Source organism: Notamacropus eugenii, chromosome 6 (genome assembly GCF_028372415.1).
Source record: "Notamacropus eugenii isolate mMacEug1 chromosome 6, mMacEug1.pri_v2, whole genome shotgun sequence".
Classification (NCBI taxonomy): domain Eukaryota; kingdom Metazoa; phylum Chordata; class Mammalia; order Diprotodontia; family Macropodidae; genus Notamacropus; species Notamacropus eugenii.
The window spans coordinates 297,883,165-297,904,367 of record NC_092877.1 but is presented as its reverse complement, the minus strand read 5'-3'; the positions used below and the strand labels follow the sequence as shown (position 1 = coordinate 297,904,367).

Below are 21,203 nucleotides of genomic sequence, written 5' to 3'. Positions count from 1 at the left end.
AAGACCTGAGTTCAGATCCAGTCTCAGATACTTAGTTGTGTGACCTTGGACAAGACATTGAGCCTCAGTCTTCTCCAGTTTCTTCCTCTGTAAAGTGGATATAATAATAACACCTACCTTCAGGGTGATTGTGAGAGTAAAATGAAATAATACTTGTGAAATCTTTCACAAACTTTAAAGTGCTGTATAAATGCTAGTTATGATTATTATCATTATTTTGTATCTTACCTTGCTTTTTAATTTTGCATTTTTTATATATCAGGATTCAAACAGCAAATTGTATGGATAAAAAATAATTTATAAGTTCTATATGATTCCTAGGTTCATATAAATTAGTCTTGCTGATAGAAGTTCAAAATAGCTTTTTTGAATCTCATTATCATTATCCCTTTCCAAAGAAATTTAATTGGGGAAAATTAAAATATAACATCAAATATTTAGATTAAAACGTATTTTCAGAAGTTACAGTTTCTCATATTTTAATCCTATGCCTATTCACTACTGTAGTGATGTTTGCAAATAATTGTTAACTACATTATCATATTAACTCTAGCTCTTAGATATATGACTTTTAGATATGTTTAAATTTTTCATGTTAACAGATCTGCCTTTATATGATTTTTTTCCTCTGATTACTCTGTAATAGCAAATGAATGGCCTGCATACTCTCCACTACTAACAAATACCCTACCACTCACAAATGTCAGAAACATAACATTTTAAAAACTTTTTAACTGGGGAAGTACTAACAGAAATAACTGTCTTCTGGACCTGTTAAAATTCTGATCTCAACAATGATGTGTATATTTCTCTTATCTGTTAAAGGTATTGCACATCTATTACAAATTTTGTAGTTATGGGAGGATTCCAGCTTCTTGCCAAACCAGCTATGTAAGTAAATAAATAAATCTTTTCCAATATTTATTTTAAAAACCAGAAATGCTTCTCTATGAAATTACTTCTATATTTTTAGTGTTCAGGAAAGTCTGTCTTGCTTGGTCACTCAGGTAAACAAATAAACCAAAATTATATGTAGTGATTCATAGTCTTTTATTTTTTTCTCAATGAGGACATTGCCTTTTTTTAACTCTCTTATTAGGGTCAATGAATGTAAAATCCTAAGCCTCTGGCTAAAGATTAGTTTTGTATTGTGTCTTTTGCTCTCAGTAATGTTACCAAACATTTCAAGGATGAATAAATATTTATGCTTGAAGAGATTTTGGCATTTTTTGACATTGCATGTGATTTGCATTATTTTGATTCCTATAATCTAAGTTGAACCTCTGTGTACCTGGGCCTTAGAATGTCCTTTTCTTGTTGAGTATGAGGTGAAGCATGAGGTGCGTCAGTGTGCACTCAATATTTAGAACATTTTACACATGGTTGTTGACAGCTGCATTTCTTCTTCTGATGAGTGCTTTGACCATTTATCTTCTAGTGCCTACCTTTTGGTTTTTAGTTACCTACATATCTTATGTATCAGACAGAACTGCTAGATTCAAATGTATCTTTCCTTTACTTTCTTGTTCTATCCGCATTGTCTTTGATAAGCCCAAGAACACAAATTACAGAGAAAAGGACTTCAAGTACTATTGAGAAAACTGAAAAGCAAGTAGATTAAAAATAGCCTTAGACCTTGCAGTATATATTAATTAAATTGTATTTTTTCTTCTTCTTTCTGAGCAGACTAAGATTTACCAGAAGAAAGAATTCTGGAATTTCTTTTTCAAGTCTGTTTATACGTATGGATTGCCAAAGTAAAATATTTTTTTAAAAAACCTACTTAGAATATTTTAATTTTCTTTTAGTTAGTACTTTGCTAAAACTATGATATATTAGTCTTGATTTTAAAAAGTAGTGCCGAAATTCATCATTCTGATCCTGTCTAGTTTTGTATAATTTAGCCAGCCAGCTTACAAAGCAAACAAGATAAAATCTTATTAATTTAAAATTAGAGATATCTAATGACTTTTTAAGAGATTAATTTCATGAAATTTGTCAGTATCCGAAGTCTACAAAAAGTTCCAAACTTAAAATATTCTTAATTATTACTGCCAACTAAATTTCTTGAACAAAACCCTTTTAATTGTATCAAGGGTTAGTCAGTTGTGGGTTTTGCCTTTCTTCCACAGTCTCGATGTGTCATATTGTATGAAGTATCATGATGGAAAAAAGATAGTTATTTTTCTTGTACAAACAATATGCTGAGTGGGTACTCAAATATTTGTTGAACAAATCTCTCTCTTTCTTTCTCTCTCTCTAGGGATTTTTTAAATAAAAACCAGGAGTTATTACAAGATTTATCAGAGGTGAATGATGAAAACATCCAGTTGGTGGAAGTGCTAAACACTTTGTTTTTTTTGCCAATCAGACGTCTTCATAATTATGCTCGAGTTTTGCTAAAGCTTGCTACTTGTTTTGAAGTGGTAAGCTCTGTTTCCTTTGACATACCTAAAGACTTCAGATTCTAGTTCCTTTTCTGTATTTGTACTCTGCTTCCACAAAGTCACTAATTAGACTAAGCTGATACTGATTTTTACGTGACTTAATGTAGCCTAGGAATGAAATAAATAATTCTTGGTAACCTGGTAGAAGATTTCTTTTCATAGTGTCTCTCACCTTAGTGCTAATTGTCATCATTTTATGCAAATGTTGTCTTTGTAGTTCAGACCTACTTAAAGTGTGTACTATCCTTCACCCAGTTCTGCTCTAAAAAGGCCTGACAGGTGTTTTTTTGGCACATCCCAGCAAGCCTCTAGGCTACAAGTCATAACACAGCCCAGGTATGCGCTGAAACTTCACCTCAGCACCGTATCTGGAGAAGTGCTGAGCAGTCTCAACTAGGTCAGCTTTCACCATCATAAAAAGCAGCAGCTCAGAGGTAGAATTGTTCCAAGTGGTTGTTACTAGTCAGGAGAAGCCGTGACTTCAGTGGATCTGCTAAGGACTTGGGATCTACACCCCACTTCAAGATCTAACTCTTCTAGAATGACTCTATAACCAGTATTTGGGGCCTTTGCTTTTTTTAATCCCCTCAAAATCTTTTGTCAGCCAGTGCTGCAATACTGAGATGTACCTAGTTGCATCCCCTGCTAACTCAGTTTTGAAATTTTAATCAATTAATAATGGCTGAGCTGCCCAAACTCTTGACATTCAATAAAGAATAGTGTCCTGGACAGCCTCACAGTTGTAATTTTGACATTCATTTTAATGGAAACCTTTCCTGCATAATATGTCCTCTCATTAGGTTAAATTGGCTTGTTTCCGAAAACAACTCTATTTAAAATCAGTTTATAAGCTTCTGACTTTTCATTTAATACCATCTATTTGAAGTTATTTCCTATGAATTGTCTTAATGACTGTCTTTGCTTAAACCAAAACATTTAGTTTTTAAATTTATTACCTTGGACCATGTGAGATTCATAAATTAGTTTCTCTAAGTTTATTTGGTACCTGATCAAATTTCATAAACCTAGATAACTAACTCTATGAGGCAGAGATACCCCCACCTTTCTCTTTTTTGTTTTTACCTCAAGGGCCCCTTCCTCATGTTCTTCAGCCAATATCTCCTTACTTGTAGTGTTTCTCCTCTGCTTTCCTTTCCCCTCAGGTTAGCATCCTGACTTCATTCTTATAGCCGCATAATAGAATTTATTATTTCTGACGATTGCTACTTAAAATACAGCCAACCCCTTCAAGTCTCAATACTTCTTTGTATGTTCTTAGTATGAATTGTCTCTCTAAAGTATATTCTATATTCTATTGACTTAGCTTGTGGATGACTTGGTTTACATTCTTATTTATTTTTCTTAATTGTTGACCTTTAGACATCTCCAGAGTACCCGAAACTGCAGGATTCCAGCTCTTGCTATGAGACTCTTGCTCTCCATCTCGGCAGGAAAAGGAAGGAAGCAGAATACACACTGGGCTTCTGGAAGACTTTCCCTGGGAAAATGACGGTACAGCACCTGCTATCACACCTTGCAAACAGCAGGCATTTTCATAATTACTGCTGTAATTTTCTTCACCCCCACCCCCTACTGTTTATGATGATGATGATGATGCTACAATGCAACCTTTTCCAGAATGCCTAAATCTCATAGCAAAAGATGCTCTGTGTCTCTATCAATCTTTTTCCTTGACAGCCTATTTAATTTCACACATTTTTTGTTTGATCCTTGTGAATTTTTTATTTTTCTTTGATCTTTAATTTTATGAAAACCTTAAAATCCTTCTCAGATCTAACCAGTTATTTTACATTTGATTAGCACATTTTATTTATTTTTGTTTCATCTTTTAGAATATGTTTGTAGGTTACTTATAAATCTTTCAAAATTTTCCTGAAGCATTTTGTTTTGCGTTTTCATTTTAATCACAGGATTCCTTGAGGAAGCCAGAACGTAGGCTAATCTGTGAGAGTAGTAATCGAGCATTGTCTCTACAACATGCTGGTAGATTCTCTGTGAATTGGTTCATTCTCTTTAATGATTCTTTGGTCCATGCCCAGGTAAGCCAAATTTTCTAGCCTCTTACAACACATTCTAGTAGATTGAACAGCATGCCTATCTTAATTGATACAGATGGTTTTTTGAAACATCTATAGCTTCTATTGCCAAAAACTTTGGACTAATTCGTTGAATGATCACAGAAATGTTTAGTTAATTACATTTGGCATTTATTTGATAGGCTAGATTTTGGCTAACTGGGTCCAGTACAGTCTGGTACAGTGTTGTCTAGTCTCACCTAAGCCCTCGCTATACTCCAATCTTTTTCTCCTCCCTGATTGACTCTCTTATTCTCTGTTCCAAACCATTTCTTTTTTTCTCAAGCTCCCTATTTCACTTTCTACCTTACCCTTCTCAGCAGAGGTTCTTGCCCCCTACTTCCCTTGAAAAATGAGGCCATCCACAATGAAACTCTTCTCCTCAGTTCTGTATTTCAACTCACCTTAATAATATCTCCAACTCCTCCTCCTCATTCTCAGAACATGGCCCTTCTCTTTCCCAACTCCTGCTGTGCTCTTGATCCCATCCTCTGCTTATTCCTCAAGGAGAACTTGCCCTTCAATTAGCTTCCTCTTTCTTTGTAATTTCCAGTCTCCTTAACCACTCTTCCTCTCAGTATCTTTGGATCCTCTCCTCCCCATTGCTTACACATATGCCCAGATCTCTCTCATTATTGTTTTGTTTAGGTTTTCTTATTCTGAACTTAAACACTCCCAAAAAAGCGTTTCCATACACAGCAGAACACAAAAAGAGGATTGTATGTAAAACTGAATTTTCATTTCATCCCTCTTGCTTTTTAAAAAAAAATTCTGTAATAAATTCAATTTGTTACTTTTAAAACTGGCCTGCTTCTTTCTTTTCTGGGCATTTTTAAAATGTTGTGATGGCCTTCTTTTGGGGGGATATAACGATAGCCTTACCTCATCTCCCAACTAAAAAATGGTAGTGGTTGTGGGGAAACCCTTCTAACAAGTAAGCATAGTCAAACAAGACAAATCCACACAGGGAATGTACAAAAATGTATCCTTTTTGGCATCCAACAGGAAGTGGGTAACATATTTTATGATCAGTCCTCTGGAGAAGGTAGTAGGTTTTTGCTTTAATCAGAGTGTTTATGTCTTTCCAAGTTGTTTTTCTTGACAGTGTTGTCCTAGAATAAGTTGTTCTCCTGGTTCTGCTCCCTTCAGTTCATGCTTTCTGCATTTCTTCCTATGTTCAGGATTCTCTGAAATGTTCTTCATTTCCTACAGTGCAGGAGTACTCCATGACTTGCAAGTATCATTGGTTCAGCCATGTTCCGTTGGATGGACACCCCTTAGTTTCTAGTTATTTGCTTTTCATTTTTCCATTTAATTGACTCTTCAAGATGAGGAAGTTTATTTTACTTGGCAATTCTTCCCTCCCAAGTATTATTCTCCCTCTGAACTCTCTCCTTCTCCCTTTCCCTGCCTGTTTCCTTGTTGAGTTCTGTGTGTTTCCGTACCAAACTGCATATGTGTTTGTGTGAATATGTTTAATTACTGTCAGATAAGAGTGAGATTTGTCTGATGCTTGCCCTTGCCGCTCTTTCCTTCCTGTTTATTTACTCTTCTTACACACTCCAATTCTGAGAAATAGCAAGTTCCACCCCCTTCTTCTTCCTTTCTACATTAATGTATTCCTTTTACACCTTCTCTTTCCCCCTGCCTTTAAAACTCAACCAATCTACCCCCAGTCCTCCTCTTTTTGCCTATTTAACTCAATGCCCTTTAAGGACAATAAGATTTTTTAAAGAGATACATTTCTTCCATTAGAATGCATGTAGCCCCTTCCAGTTGCTCAAATTTACCCTTCTAGGTTTTTCTTGACTCTCCTGTTCACATTCATAATACCCACTCAGTTTCAGACTTTTCATCAGGAATGCTTAAAAGTACTCTCCCATTAAAGGGTTATGTTCTGCTTTGCAGGCTAAGTTTTTCTTGGTTATAAGCTTATCTCTTTTGCTGTTTGGTATATTCTGTTCTAAGATCTCTTGTTTATAATAGAAACTGCTAGGTTTAGTTTGATCTTGCCTGTGTTTCCTTGGCACTTGAACTCCTTTTTTGAAACTCTCTTTTATTGATCTTTTTTCCAGGTCATTTGTTCTTCATAACAGATACCTTACATTTTCTCCTACTTTTCTCAGCTTTTTTTGTATTCTAATACTTGTGCTGTCTCGTGGTAATTGATTTTTCTCTGGTCCATTCTAATATGCAAGGATTCTATCACTTGGGTAAAGTTTATCTGTTATAAACTGTTCTTTCATTTCTTTCCTCTGTAGCTTTTATTTTACATTTTAATTCTTGTTTCATTTCTTCTAATGGTGTCCATATGGAAATCCATTTTTTCTTTTGTATTTCTGCTTTGGAGTTGTTTTGGAGTAACTCTTTCCTTGAAAGTTGAATTTTAGGGTATCTGTGAATCTGCAACAATTTTTTGTATTGGTCAGTGCCTTCTTCAGTTTATTGATGTCTCCAGCTAACTTTCTGAAATCAGTCTTCGTGCCAGAGCGAGGTTCAGCTTCCTGTGGTACTTTTGAGTGGGGCCGTTAGCCCTACTCAGCCCAGTTCATCCAGGCTCCTGTGCCAAACTCTACCTTCCAGGGTGAAGCCCCCTTGGCTGCTTCAGGGGCTTCCATGGCATCTCAGAACAGAATGCTAGGGAACTCAGACCCCCATCACTTGGAGAATGTGGCTGAAACCGTGCTGGTCACCGCCACTTCTGGTAGCTCCCAGTGTGGTGGAAGTTTCTGCTCCTGCAGCCTCTGAATACAGTCTTACAGGCTACATGTCTGTGTCCCATCTCTGGTTACACTGAGAGAAAAACCCCTTTACCTATTACCCATAAGCTTTTCTAGCTGCATTTCTGAGTTGGAAGAAGTCACTTGCTATAGCTTTTCATTAAATTTCTTGGTCATCATTCCATGTGTTATGATTTTTAGATTTTTGCTAGAGTAGGCATGTCAGAGCTGTGTTGCCTTCCCTTCCCTTATTCAGGCAGCCATCTTGGTCAGAAGTTAATCTCCCCCATTCTAAAAAAAAAAAAACAAACCTTCATTTTGATCCTACCACACATTCAAATGTCATCCTATATGTTGCTTCCTTTTTAAGCAAAAAGGAAAGCTTTTCTGTACTATATTGTTTTCAAACTACCTTTGGTTCACTTTTCTCCGATCAGTGAAATTACCTTCCCTCTTGCACTAAGACAGTAAATATGTCACTTTCTGGAGACAGAGTTATAAAAGCTCTAAATGTTTCCCTATAACTTTCATGATCTCATTTTTTCTTAAAACAAAGTCAACAAAGATTTACAAAACTCACTAAAACATTTCAGCATTTGTAAAAACATTCACATTTCAGTTATAAATTTAGTCTCTAATTAGTTTATAATGCCATAAATTTTTGCAAAGTGGGACCAAAGATTCCCTCTTATATGTCTCTTGTCTACCTTCTACCTTGCCCAGAGTTAAAAGACAGAGGAAGACTTTGTTTCTGAAGAAAAGTATTTTCACTCTTTCTCCTTCAACTGACCAGACCCCCCCAAAAAAACCAGCTAGTTTAGCTTATGAAAACAAATGTGACAAGATAGACACAAGAACGCTGACACTTAAAAATCAGCGTCCACAAGTAGAAGTCCCTTTTTAAGCCAAATTTAGGACTCTTCTTATGTATCTTTAATTTGGCTTTAGGTTTCGTTTACCCCCTTTTCCAACTGGGAAGAATCTGAACTTCCCCAACCCCTTCTTGAATGGGAAGCACTGCTCAGTTCCTACTTACCAGTTATAACTGGACTTAACCTCCCCTCCTGCTAACAGCAATGATTGGCCTGTAATTTACTGTTTGACTTCCCTGAAGGGGCATCCATAATACGTGCCTTCACCTCCTTTTTTTAACTGGTAAGAATCCCCTGCTTCCAAGTTTCCCTAACCACTTCTTAAAGAGGCATTACTGTGTTCTGGGCATAGGGGAAGAGAGAGTGTTCCCCTGATTACATAATTGTCAATTGTTGTCAAACAGTTGTACTAAACACAAACAGAATAGTAAGACACAAGCAAAGTTGTAACTTCCCCAAGAGTGTGGGGGCCTTAGCTTGGCTCAGAAAATTTGGGATTGAGGGCCAAGTCAGGTAGGTCTCTAGTCCTCTGTGGAGAAATCCACACCACTCCTCCACCCTATGAAAATTTCACCACTGTGGAAGGGGTTCTCCTAAGACAGTGCTCTAAGGATCAGCCTCCTCCTCCAGTTCCTTCGTGTTTGCCAGGTGTCACAATTGAATGAAGGTAAATTGAGGCACAAGGTTCTGTGCATGTTCAGTTTATTGGTAAGGCTAGCAGTTATCCTAAAAGGGGTTATGAAATTAAAAAGCTCCTCAGCAAGCCAAGAAGACCCCAAATGAAGGCAGACAGATCATTTTTTACAGTAGGAGAAGCATCCAGAAAAATAGAAGGCACCAGCATAGATGGGAAGAACAATATGATGGGTTACAAAGTCAGAAGCATCATAGATGTGGGGGACAGTATGATTGGCAGGACTAGCAACCCCCTCCCCTTCCATCTTATTGCTCATTGATTGTGCCCTCCTGCAGGGTTAGTTGGTGGTGCATGAATAACAAACCAGAATTCCTTAAATTAAAACTAGTGGAATAGAAATAAGAGATTTCTTTTAATTAAAGTGATTTATGGGGAAACTGAACTTTTAAACTTAACTCAGAGAGGAAAACTGAAGTTCTAAACCTATGAACTTCTGACCTCAAAGACAAAGTAACATGACTGAAACAGTTACACAAAATGTCTGTGGTTGGTACAGAATAGAATGTTTCACAAAATGAAATTAATTTTTCTCAGGTGCTATCTGTGGCCTCTGTGCTATTGCTGTCCTGTGTCCTTAGTTATCTTGTATTTACATTGTACATATTTTGTATTCACTTTTCCCTGTTTATGTTGTTTCCCCCAAAGCACCGTGAAGTTCCCTGAGGACAGGGACTTTTCTTTCCCTTGTAATAGCTGGCCATGCCTATCAGTGTTGTCTGGCCTAGCATGATGCTCTGTAAATGTTTGTTGAATGAATCAATCAATCAGCTCTGTGTGATTTTGTCTTCTTTTCTAGTTCTCTACACACCATATTTTCCCCTTGTCTACTCTATGGGTGGAAGCTATTTCAGAAGAAGTTGGTAGTGTGTAAGTAGTTTTCCTCCCACATTTATTCTCTCTATTGTTCAGTCACATATGACTCCTTGGGACCCCAATATGAAGTTTTCTTGGCAAAGATACTGCCTTTTCCTTCTCCATTGGATTAAGGCAAACAGAGAGGTTAAGTGACTTGCTCAGGGTCACACAGCTAGTAAGTGTCTGAGTACACATTTGAACTCAGGTATTCCTGACTCTAGTCCCAACATTCTATCCACTGAGCCATATGGCTGCCTCCTTTAATTTCTCTACCTAGTTCTATTCTCTCTGCCTACTTCTAAAATTTAATTTCCTAGGTTTTAAGACAATAGATTACATTTTAAGATTAATACCAGATTGATAAAGTAATAGGTATAGGAGCTAAGCTATTACTATAAAGGCATAAAACTGGGGTGGGGAACTGGTGGCATCAAGGTCACATGTGGCCTGCTAGGTCCTTAGGTATGGCCTTTTGACTGAGGCCAAGTTTTACAAAAGAAATCCTTTTATTGAGGGAATTTGTTCTGTGATATTTGGATTCAGTCAGAGAGCCATACTTGAGGACCTAGAGGGCCACATGTGGCCTTGAGGCCTCAGGTTCCCTACCCCTGGAAAGGAATTCCCTTGTCATTCCTCTGTGATATTGCATAGGAAATAAGATGCCATGTTCTTCCTTCTGTAAATAGATATAATAATGATGATGGTAATGATGATAACTTCAGATTAAGTCCTTTAAGACAATCACATTACCCAAAATTTTTCAAGGGTAACAAATTCTTTTGGTTTCTTCCTACCTTTTAGTTGGTACAGGAAGTTGTCTTTTGTATTTCAGTAGTTACATGATGGTAACATATGACTATATTTTGTCTTATTTCCTTGTTAGAAATGGCTTAAAGATAACTACACCTGAAGAACAATTTATTCTTGTTTCATCAACACCACAGGAAAAAGTAAGTTCTTTGCCAGCCATTCATGTACGTATGTGCCTGTGGTCAATCCAGACATTTGTCTTCAAACAAACACGACTTGATTTTATTTGACTGTAGTTATGAGGTCTCCTATAAACCTTCACTGAACTGAACTTTCACACTTTGTGACTTTTTTGACAGCTAACTTTTAAAGTATAGTAATGAATGTTGAATTATTCTGCAACACACAGTTCACATTTCCAAAAAAGGTTTAAGAGATTGAAGCAGTTCTCATACCAACAAAAGCAACTGTTCAAAGCTGTGAGCTGTTGCTTTGCCTCACTCTTATACATTTTTCCATTTAGACTAAATGGTTACGAGCTATAAGCCAGGCTGTGGACCAGGCTCTCAGAGGCATGTCCGATTTTCCCCCTTATGCAAGTGGAAGCAGTGTTCAGAGGCAAGAACCTCCTATTTCAAGAAGTGCCAGATATACTTTCTACAAGGACCCCCGATTAAAGGATGCTGTTTATGATGGACGATGGCTTTCAGGGAAACCCCATGGCAGGTAACATGTTAAAAAATTGGGATGAAAGAAATAGGAGAGTGATATATGTACAGAGTCCTAAAATGAAATAATCCATGTATGTACTTCATTCCAGAGGGACTTTGAAATGGACTGATGGAAAGATGTATAATGGCATGTTCAGAAATGGCCTAGAAGATGGGTAAGAAAACATCATATCTCATCTTTTGGAATGAGGGTGGGCGGACAATTTGTATTCCTTTATGTTCAAGGAAGGAAGGAAATCTTTTAGTTCTTTTCAGTTATAGAAATGCTCAAGACTTGTCAATCCTAGAATGTTAGAACTGAACGGCACCTTTGAGGTTATTAGTCCAGTCTTCATGGAAGTTAAGTGACTTGTTCAGGATCATATAGATATTGACAGCCCCCAACTAACACCCAGTTTTCTTAAATCCTAATTAAGTAGAATCCTAATTCTACTATTTACACTATCCCACCCTGTGGTATAACCAAAAAGAATGAACACAGAGTGACGTGCCCTGATTTGATTAATTTCAACAAATTGTTATGAAGTACCTACTCTGTTCATTGTACTGCTTGATAAATAGCTTCTGAGGAGCTGACATCCTTCCGAGGTTTTGTAGCCTGCAGAGGGCCTGGGTTTGAATCCTGGGTCCCCAGGACGTTAGAAACCACAGCATACTGGAATTGTCCCAGTTTCCAGCAGCAAGGGAAAACCCCAAAATAGAGACCTGTGAAAGAACAGCTATGCATACAACTTAAGGATTTGTACAGGTCTGAAGACAGTTTAGAAATAAGGAAATTAGCCTGGGTGGGTTCAAGCAACTGCCTAGCTGGTCAGGTATAGTCAGAACTCATGACAGCCATTGTCATCATTGTAACTTTGGTCACCTTACCTTTCTGCGTTAAGCCTTCTAACCTCCAGCCTCCTTTCTTATTGTTCAGTCATTTTCAGTCATGTCTGACTTTTCTTGGCAAAGATGCTGCGGTGATTTGCCATTTCCTTCTCCAGTTCATTTTACACATGAGGAAACTGAGGCAAACAGGGTTAAGTGACTTGCACAGGGTCACACAGCCAGTAAGTATCTGAGACCAGATTTGAAATCAGGTCTTCCTTTCTCCAGACCTGGCATTCTATGCACTGTACCACCTACGTGCTCCAGAACAGAAATGGCTCTAAGAGGTTTCTGGTTTCTCAGAAGTGGCATGTAAAATGAACATTGACATATACAAAGAAGTACAAATAACAGAGAGGATTTTTTTTTGTGAGTTGGTGAATTTTCTATTGGCTGATGTTATGGAACCCAGTAAACCCATATTCTTGGTATGCAGTTGGGCTTCAAGCCCAGTGTGTGATTTTGTAGACCAGCCTCCAATTGTGCTCATGCAGGATATCTTCTTTTTTGTGGGGTTTTTTTTTAATTTAGTATTTGCTTTTTCCCCAATTACATGTAAAAACAATTTTCAACATTCATTTTTAAAATTGAGTTCCAAATTCTTTCTCCATACCCCTCTCATTGAAAAGACACAAGCCTTTTGATATAGGTTATACATGTGTAGTCATGTAAAACATCAGGGTATCTCTTGAGGTATGTCCAACATCTCTGTACCATCCCAGCAGCTTCCCAGGTTATTCTGGGGTCTAGAAGGATAGCCTAATGAGAGGGAAATTAACAGGATGGCCTTCTCCCCATAAGTCAACCCAGAGTAAAATTCAGCAAAGACAGAAAACCACCTTCTTAAGGGTGAGGGTACTTCAAGAATGCTTCTTCAAAGATCCCTCTCTAATTCTCCCATACATGGAACATTTCCCATGGAAATAGGAAGTCCCCATCTCCATTGCTGTCCCACACTAACACCTTTCAGCCTGAGTGTAATCTCAAATAGCCCTTGTGATCTGAGGGTGCTTAAACAGCTGCCTCCTTATCCCCTCCTGTTTAGGGCTCAGCTCCAACTCCTCTGGTTCAGGTCCTACAGTGGACACACCAACTGCCTGCATTTAGCCTTTGCCTGGGGAAAATACCAATTCAAGACCTCCTCCTAAAGTGTAGAGGTTGGGGCAGAGAACTCTAGTTCTGCTATAGTCTCAAGCCATCTGGGCTTATAAAATGTCTCTATAACCAAGCACACAAACCCTATCACTATAAAGCTGTTTGCTATCTTTTCCCTTTAGTTTATAGAGAAACCCTTTCTTTCCCTTATCCCACCTTTGTGCTCTGAACAACAGCCTGACCTCAGCCAGGGGACCCCACAGTCTTGCTAAACCATGTTAGCTTCTGGAGGCTCTGAGTTTTGAATTGTGAGAGCAACAAGAAAGCAAGAACTACAGCCTACTAACAAAAATAACTTACTAAATGAGAATAACTCATCACTAGATGTCTATCATTATCTTAAAGTAAAGATTTTTTGCTTTTTGTCCTCTAAATTTGTATCACATGTTAAAAGGCAAATTTAAGTTCTTGTCATAGTATTTTGAGGCTGTTAATCATATGTGTGGCATAAGTCTTTATTTTCTTTATGGAGGCATCAGCTTATCTAAAAAGGTTTATTTTAGCAATATGTCTGTATTTACTTACAGTATACCAGTGAATCTTTCATTTTAGTGTTCCCTCCATTGGTACAGACTACGATCTATTCATGCATTCTTATGTTTATATATTTAAATGATAACTTGATATAAAGTGGTGGAAGCTGGGTAAATATTACATGTTTAAATATATATATAACTTTGCAGATGAAGAGTGATTTCAAATCTGTCAGATATCTGTTTACTTAACTTATGCAAGTTAAGTACCTCATTGTGCCCTCATGGTTGGAGTACTGAACCGGAAGTCAACAAAGCCTAAATTCAAAAACTCCCTCTGGCACTATCAGCATGGTCATGGGCAAATAACTTACCATCTTTGAATCATAGCTGCCTTATTTTAAAAATCAGGGGGTGGGGGGTAGCCTTTAAGGTCCCTTCTAGCTCTAAATCTGTGATTCTAAGATTTCCCCACTACTGACAGTGAAAACTGATTTGCATCTTATAATTCTGTTTTTGGGCTTGGGTTGAGAACACCTGAAAACCCCAGTGCACTATAGATTTTCTTTAAAACAGGCTCAGGGTCTAGTCTCTAGGTCACTGGTTTTTATGAGTAGGACTTGCTGATCTTCCTTGCTTTTCACGTTGAGAGCTAAACAGGTAATAAGAGCAGTCCATTGGGATTCCCCAATAAAGCATTAGGTATTTATGAAGTATCTACCCTGCCAGATACTGTACTAATCGCTGAGAATTGAAGTATGAATTATCGAACAGTTCCTGCTCTTTGGGGGTTTACACTCTAATGGGAGAAATAAGAAGTACGTATAAAAATACATACACCATAAATGTAAAGTTAGTAAATACCAAGTGTTCTGAGAGGATTGGGGAAGGCTTCCTATAGAGGGTAGGACATTAGTTGTGTATTAAAGGAAGAGAGAGACTCTTATAAGGTGGAAGAAGGAAGGGAATGCATTCCAGGCATGGGAGCGTAGCCCGTGCTGAGGCCCCCAGGTGGGAGGTAGAATGTGATGTGTGAAGAACCAGAGAAAAGACCGGTTTGGCTGGATTGTAGAATGTGGGAGGCAGGGGAGTGTTCAATAAGGCTAGAGAGATAGGTCCGGGCCAGATTGTGAAAGGTTTGAAAGCTAAACAGAAGAGCTGTCTGAGTGGGGAATCACTTTGGCAGAAGTGTTTTAGACATGTTGAGTTTGGGATGCTTCCAGGGCATCCAGTAGGCAATTAGATGTCTAGATCTGTTAGTCATATTCATAGAACTAATAATTAAACCCTTGGGTGCTGATGAAGTCACCTAAAAGAGAATAGGGGCTTAGGAGAGAGAGCCTTGGGAAATAGTTAGGGAGCATGCATGGTCTGCACAATAAACCAGTGAGGAGATGAGGAGAGCCTCAGCATCCTTCCTCCTCCTATTAGCTGTTTTTGTCTGAAGTTCTCCATTTAAAAAATTAAGTCATAGTGTACTTTTTATCTGCATTGGCAGGTATGGGGAATACAAAGTCCCAAATAAAGCACTGAACAAGGATGACCATTATGTGGGATATTGGAAAGAAGGAAAAATGTGTGGTCAAGGAGTCTACAGGTAAACATGTCCCTCACATTTTGATAGGGTAGTGTTAGAAAACTTTTTATACTAGTAGTAATATACTCAACATAAGCTAATATATATTCCCATAGAGAAATTTTATTTTTCATTCTAGTGTTATTAATTGTTTGTATATAAAGGTCAACTCTTTAAGATTTGGAAAATGGTTTATCTATTTTTATTACCTCTCATAAAAATGATTTCCCTAGTTTCATGAATATTATTTTTGCCTATAAAATTCTTGTATTTATTTTAGTTGTCCCCTTTGTTGTGATTCTGCTGTTATGTCCAAAGGAAGGAACCCTGGAGTTATTTCATAGTAATACACAATAACAATCATGGGCATACATTCATTTTGGTTATTTAAAATATGAATGAACATAGTCATTTGTATAATACTATATATATTTGTATAATACCATATGAAAAACCATTAGAACTAACTGTGAAACTTGAATATGGATTAAAATTTCTTCGTTTCTGAAGGAATAAAGGACATGCAGGATCAGTATTTGAAAGATGCTCTTTGCCTTTCTCTCCTAACTACAGCTATGCCAATGGAGAGGTATATGAAGGCTGCTTTCAAGATAACATGCGTCATGGTCATGGCCTTCTACGAAGTGGGAAACTGACTTCCTCCTCTCCCAGTATGTTCATTGGCCAGTGGGTAATGGATAAAAAGTCTGGATATGGTGTGTTTGATGATATCACAAGGTAGAGTGTCCCTTCTCTTGTCAATCTTCTTCTTTTAGACTGAGAAAGATTTACTCACATCTTAAAAAGCAAAGATACTAAAAGAAGAGCTGAATGACTGAATCTGAGGGAATAAAGAAGAGAAAATGTAAATAGCAGGAAAAATATCAAAGAATGACCTGCTCTTTGCCTCTCTTTTTAATGATGATTCATTCATATAAGTAACATTGTAGACTTTTAGACAGTCAAACTTATTATTCAGAATTAACATTGGCACTATGTTCTTTTAAAGTCTACACAAAACCTACTGTCTTCTCCAATGAAGAACTATATTTTCTCATAGATAAAGGCTTGTGAAACAAGAGGACTTTGCCACCACAATGAAGTAGAGCTTATGAGGCATTCTAAAGAAAAATAAGAGAAAGAAGAGATATCATTAGGAAAACTAAATACTGCCTCTAATTTGCTTTGGGGAAGATAAAGTAAAGAGCAAGTATCAGGCACCATCATGAATCTCATAATTAAATTTTTGGATGAGTAATTTCTTATAAATGTAAATTATAGCAACTCATATATAGGGCTTTATGAAGTTCCTTAACAACTTTCAGAAAATAATGTTTCTTATATAACTTTGTCATGTTTGCCAGGAGAAAAACTCATAAAAGAAAGTTTAGTTTAATAGCAAAAATTTAGGTAGAAATTTAACCACCTATAGACTTAACGATTTTATTTCTTTAAAATCTTATTTGCTGTGGCCACATCCCTGGTTATTTGAAATAAAGAGTGCCGTGAAACTAACATCATTTCCCTTGTGTTATGCATTGATAGGACTATTTTCATTTTATGAAGAGAGAAATTGATCTATATTTTTGGAATATCCCTCTTTTTTCATTGTGTGCCCTTAGAGGGGGCAAAAGAGAGTATATTCTTATGGAATTGAGTGATTATTTCTTAGAGATATGTACTTGAAGTTGGTTGTAAATTTAAATTTTATAAAATATATTACATTTTCCCACCGAGGTGCTATAATTTCAGAGTTATTTTGAGGGGGGAGGAGGATTGATCAAGCACAGTTTGCTTCCAAAATGTGTTTTTGTGTTCTAACATATTGAAACCTTTCTGACATCATATAGGGAAAAGATCCACTGGGAAAAGAATGATGATGGCAGGCACCATCTAAAGTTTTACGTACCTCACATGCACTTGTTTAGTCTACTATTTTGATAAATTTATCTTTAATCTCCATTGTGTTTCATTTTTTTCTTTTTCAGGGGAGAAAAATATATGGGAATGTGGCATGATGATATGTGTCAGGGAAATGGTGTGGTAGTTACCCAGTTTGGATTGTACTATGAAGGATCATTTAGCCTTAATAAAATGATGGTGAGTGGAATATATCTCTGTGTGTGTGTAAATATACACATATTTGTGCAAATCTATATAAATGTATACATGGATACATATAAATATATAGTTACTATTGATTTTTTAAATTAATATTTATTTTTATCTTTTTCCTATTTTATCCTATTATTGATCTGAACTGCCTTCTTAGATTTCTACTTTTTCCTTTTGTATTAAATTCATTATTGAGGTTTTAGACAGGATTTTCCACATATTCTTTATTTTAATATGATATCACCATATTCTTATTTCTTTAACTAGGGAACTGGCATTTTACTTTCTGAAGATGATACCATCTATGAGGGAGAATTTTCAGATGACTGGACACTTAATGGAAAGGTTACAAAATTCATGTTATTTTTACATGCCCCCTAATGCTTCCTTTGTACTTATAAAAGCATATTCTTTTCTCTTATGCTCTTAGAAACTCTTAGGAAAATGTAATATTCATATTTATGAGTATAGGATTACTGCCTGATTGCTTTTTGATACTTGTTGAAAATGTTCCCACTAATTACAAGTTTCTTTCCCTAAATTTACTCAGGGAACACTGACTATGCCTAATGGTGATTACATTGAAGGTCTTTTCAATGGGGAATGGGGATCTGGGATAAAAATTACTGGAACTTACTTCAAACCCAGTTTATATGAGAGTGAGAAGGACCGACCCAAAGTTCTGTGAGTACCTAGTAGTGATTCTGATCTCTTGCTAAGTTCCATAGATTTATCTGCTTTGCCAATGTCATGTGTGTCATTCTCAATGGTATTCTGTTATATTAGCCATTTTTTTACACCAAGTTTGGTCAGTATACTTGTATGCTACGAGTTTATTTAGCTATTCTCCACTAGGCATATATTTAGGAAGTTTCTATTTTTTTTTTTAATTATAAATAATGCTGTTAGAAGTAGCTGTTCATATATATATATATATATATATATATATATATATATCCCTATTAAGTGATAGTACTGAGTCAAAGGATTAGATTATTTTTGTGACTCTAGAATCTAGATTTTTCTCCATGAACACTCTACCAATTTGCATTTTCTCAATATACTTGTTTCTCTAAACTGCCACCTCATCAACATGCATTTTTGTCTCTTTTTTAATCTATTTGGTGCTTAAGTAGTGCTTCAGTTTTTTCAGTTTACATTTATTACATAGATACATCTATTAATGTTATCAGATATGATGTTATTATACCTTATTGTAAGGTATAATATGTATATTCAAGGTTCTGCTTAGCCTCGGTGGTGAAAATTATAGATCCTTTTGTTTTTGGAAGAAATCCAACCTAAAAATCAATAAAGAAAAGTAGAGGATAAGAAGAGGCATTTCAGACTCAGTGTGTGATGTCACGAGACTTGAAGTATATGTAATTTCACATTTTTTAATCCTCCATTCCCATTCCTCCACAGAATCTTGCAGGTCACATATGGGGAAGGTTCTCAGTTTTCTTCTGCTTCAGAGTCCTTTTCATGCAAGGGTATAAATTACTAAAAGTTTGCTATCATTTTATTAGTAAGAAGCTGGGAAACCTGGCGGTGCCTGCTGATGAGAAATGGAAGGCAGTATTTGAAGAATGCTGGCACCAGTTAGGCTGTGAGAGCCCAGGCCAGGGAGAAGTCTGGAAAGCATGGGACAACATTGCTGTGGCCCTGACCACCAATCGTCGCCAGCACCGAGATAGGTGAGATCTTGCATCCCTCCTTTGGAAACACTGAACCTGCACAGAGAACTGAGTCCCAAAATGTAACCTTTTACTCTGAGAAAATTCTAGAAATTAACTTGAACTTTATCACCTTACTTTCTGTTTCCTTCTGACTTGCCCTTTGTAGGAACAGAAACTCTGCTAAATGAATGCATTTGGTACTGAAACTTGTTCCATGTATGTCCCCTGTACACATCTGGAATATGATAGCAAGTTATATATACATATTTAAAATCATATTTCCTTCTTTATGTAAATTTTACCCTTCATTTGTTCCAGTCCAGAGATATTAAGTCGTTCACATACCCAGACACTGGAAAGTTTGGAATTCATTCCACAACATGTTGGTGGTGCCTTCACTGTAGAGAAATATGATGAAATAAAGAAATACTTAATAAAGGTAAACCAAAAGTCAGTTCTCTTAACTCTTATAACTAATGACACTACCCTACTACTAGCATATGTGTTATCCATATTAGTCTAGTTCTGTGTTTGCTTTCTGAGTAGAGTGTATACTACTATATCCTTTGTTAATCTCTGTTTCACTCTAGAACAGAGATGACAAACTCACAGGCCACGAGAACAAAATTAATATATAATTGGGAAACGTTTGACAAAATAAATAAAAATATAATACAATATAGATGAAGTTAAATTGTGGTTTTCTCAGTCAATAGTAATGTACAGGGATCCATTTCTATTCGAGTTTGACACCCCTGCTCTATAACACATTTCTCATATTAAGCACTTGTGATACTAGCAGGTCGGGCAACTCAGAACTCAGAGCTCAACTAACTTTTTATTTTTTGTTGGCAGTAGCAAACACTTGTATGGTAGAGGGTCAACTCATTTCTGTTTCTGGGCCTTTCCTCTATACTTATTCTCACAGCCTTTAAGATGCCATTATTCCAAGAAGAAAATAAGTGAGTGATAAGAGAGAGGTAGCTAACAAGGAATATGGAAGGAAGGCCAGAGGATGAAAAAGTTTTAGACACTGATATAGGACTTGAATGACATTTTTCTAAGACAAGGCTTAACACTATTGTAAAAGTACATATGCATTAGTAAACCTTAAAAATAAGATTTTGTTTGATTTTTCTGAACTACAGTGTAAGAATTCTGATCTTTTAAATATCTCAGTGCTTTTGAAAAAATGATTGGTCATTTTTTTTTTCACTGCATAGTTTGCTAACTCACTTGAAATAACTCTTTTTCCCTCCAGGCTTGTGACACTCCTCTTCACCCTTTGGGTCGTCTCATAGAAACCCTGGTTGCAGTGTATAGAATGACTTATGTGGGAGTGGGAGCCAATCGACGATTATTGCAAGAAGCTGTGAAAGAGATTCAGTCCTACCTTAAGCGTATTTTCCAGCTGGTCAGGTTAGAGCATATAAGTAATTGAAGTTCTTTAAGCACAATAGAAAAACATGTTTCACTTGAAACTGAACTTTGTGTGACTGTCCTCACTTTGTTCTAGAATTTTTTAAAAATTATAGTTTTTTCTACGACCCCAGAAATTTTGCACAGTAGGTTTGAGATACAGGACAAAGAATCTGATTTTTAAATCTAAAGATTTCTTATTAGTTGGATTTATTTTTACAGTATCAGAAAGGAGTCTTTTCTCTGAAAGTGGTATTGACTTTATCATAGCTGCAAGAGACTTTAAAGGTCATCCAAGCCAGTCTCCTTATTTTACAGATGAGGAAACTGAGGTTCAGAAATTTGAATAATGTGCCTAAGGTCACATGTGGGAGAGCTGGAATTGCATTGCAGGTGCTCTGACTCCCAGTCCAATGAGGTTTCTACTGTATTGTGCATCCTTTCTTCTTTATAGTATTCCTAATGCCTCCTACATACATAAATGAATCATACCTTGCATAAAATAAGGATCATGTCCTTGAAACATTACTTCATAGAAGAGTCCAGTATGAAGATAATAGCCTGTAACATTGACATCCCCTCCACTGACAGCATTATGATGCCTAAGCAGAACATGAGTGCTCCGTTCAGAAAGACTGAGTTCAAATTCTGCTTCTGACTTAGAAAACGATGGACAAGCTGTTTAATTGAGCAGGTTGAGCTTCGATGATCACTAAGTTTTGTAGCTCTTAAAGCTTATGGCTCTATA

At 36.6% G+C, this 21,203-nt stretch overlaps 1 protein-coding gene across 5 annotated transcripts in view; it reads left to right on the top strand.

Moving 5' to 3' along the window:
- ALS2 (alsin Rho guanine nucleotide exchange factor ALS2) overlaps positions 1–21,203 on the top strand; it is a 96,490-nt gene that overhangs the window by 60,906 nt on the left and 14,381 nt on the right. For all 5 annotated transcript variants that reach the window (XM_072617296.1, XM_072617292.1, XM_072617293.1 and 2 more), the window contains exons 12-27: positions 826–891; positions 2,264–2,426; positions 3,828–3,959; positions 4,379–4,507; positions 9,629–9,699; positions 10,571–10,637; positions 10,961–11,163; positions 11,258–11,323; positions 15,165–15,263; positions 15,816–15,980; positions 17,231–17,342; positions 17,625–17,702; positions 17,908–18,041; positions 18,887–19,054; positions 19,355–19,475; positions 20,298–20,455. In XM_072617296.1, the coding sequence (XP_072473397.1) occupies positions 826–891; positions 2,264–2,426; positions 3,828–3,959; positions 4,379–4,507; positions 9,629–9,699; positions 10,571–10,637; positions 10,961–11,163; positions 11,258–11,323; positions 15,165–15,263; positions 15,816–15,980; positions 17,231–17,342; positions 17,625–17,702; positions 17,908–18,041; positions 18,887–19,054; positions 19,355–19,475; positions 20,298–20,455 (1,932 nt within the window). The remainder of the gene's footprint in view (positions 1–825; positions 892–2,263; positions 2,427–3,827; positions 3,960–4,378; positions 4,508–9,628; positions 9,700–10,570; positions 10,638–10,960; positions 11,164–11,257; positions 11,324–15,164; positions 15,264–15,815; positions 15,981–17,230; positions 17,343–17,624; positions 17,703–17,907; positions 18,042–18,886; positions 19,055–19,354; positions 19,476–20,297; positions 20,456–21,203) is intronic.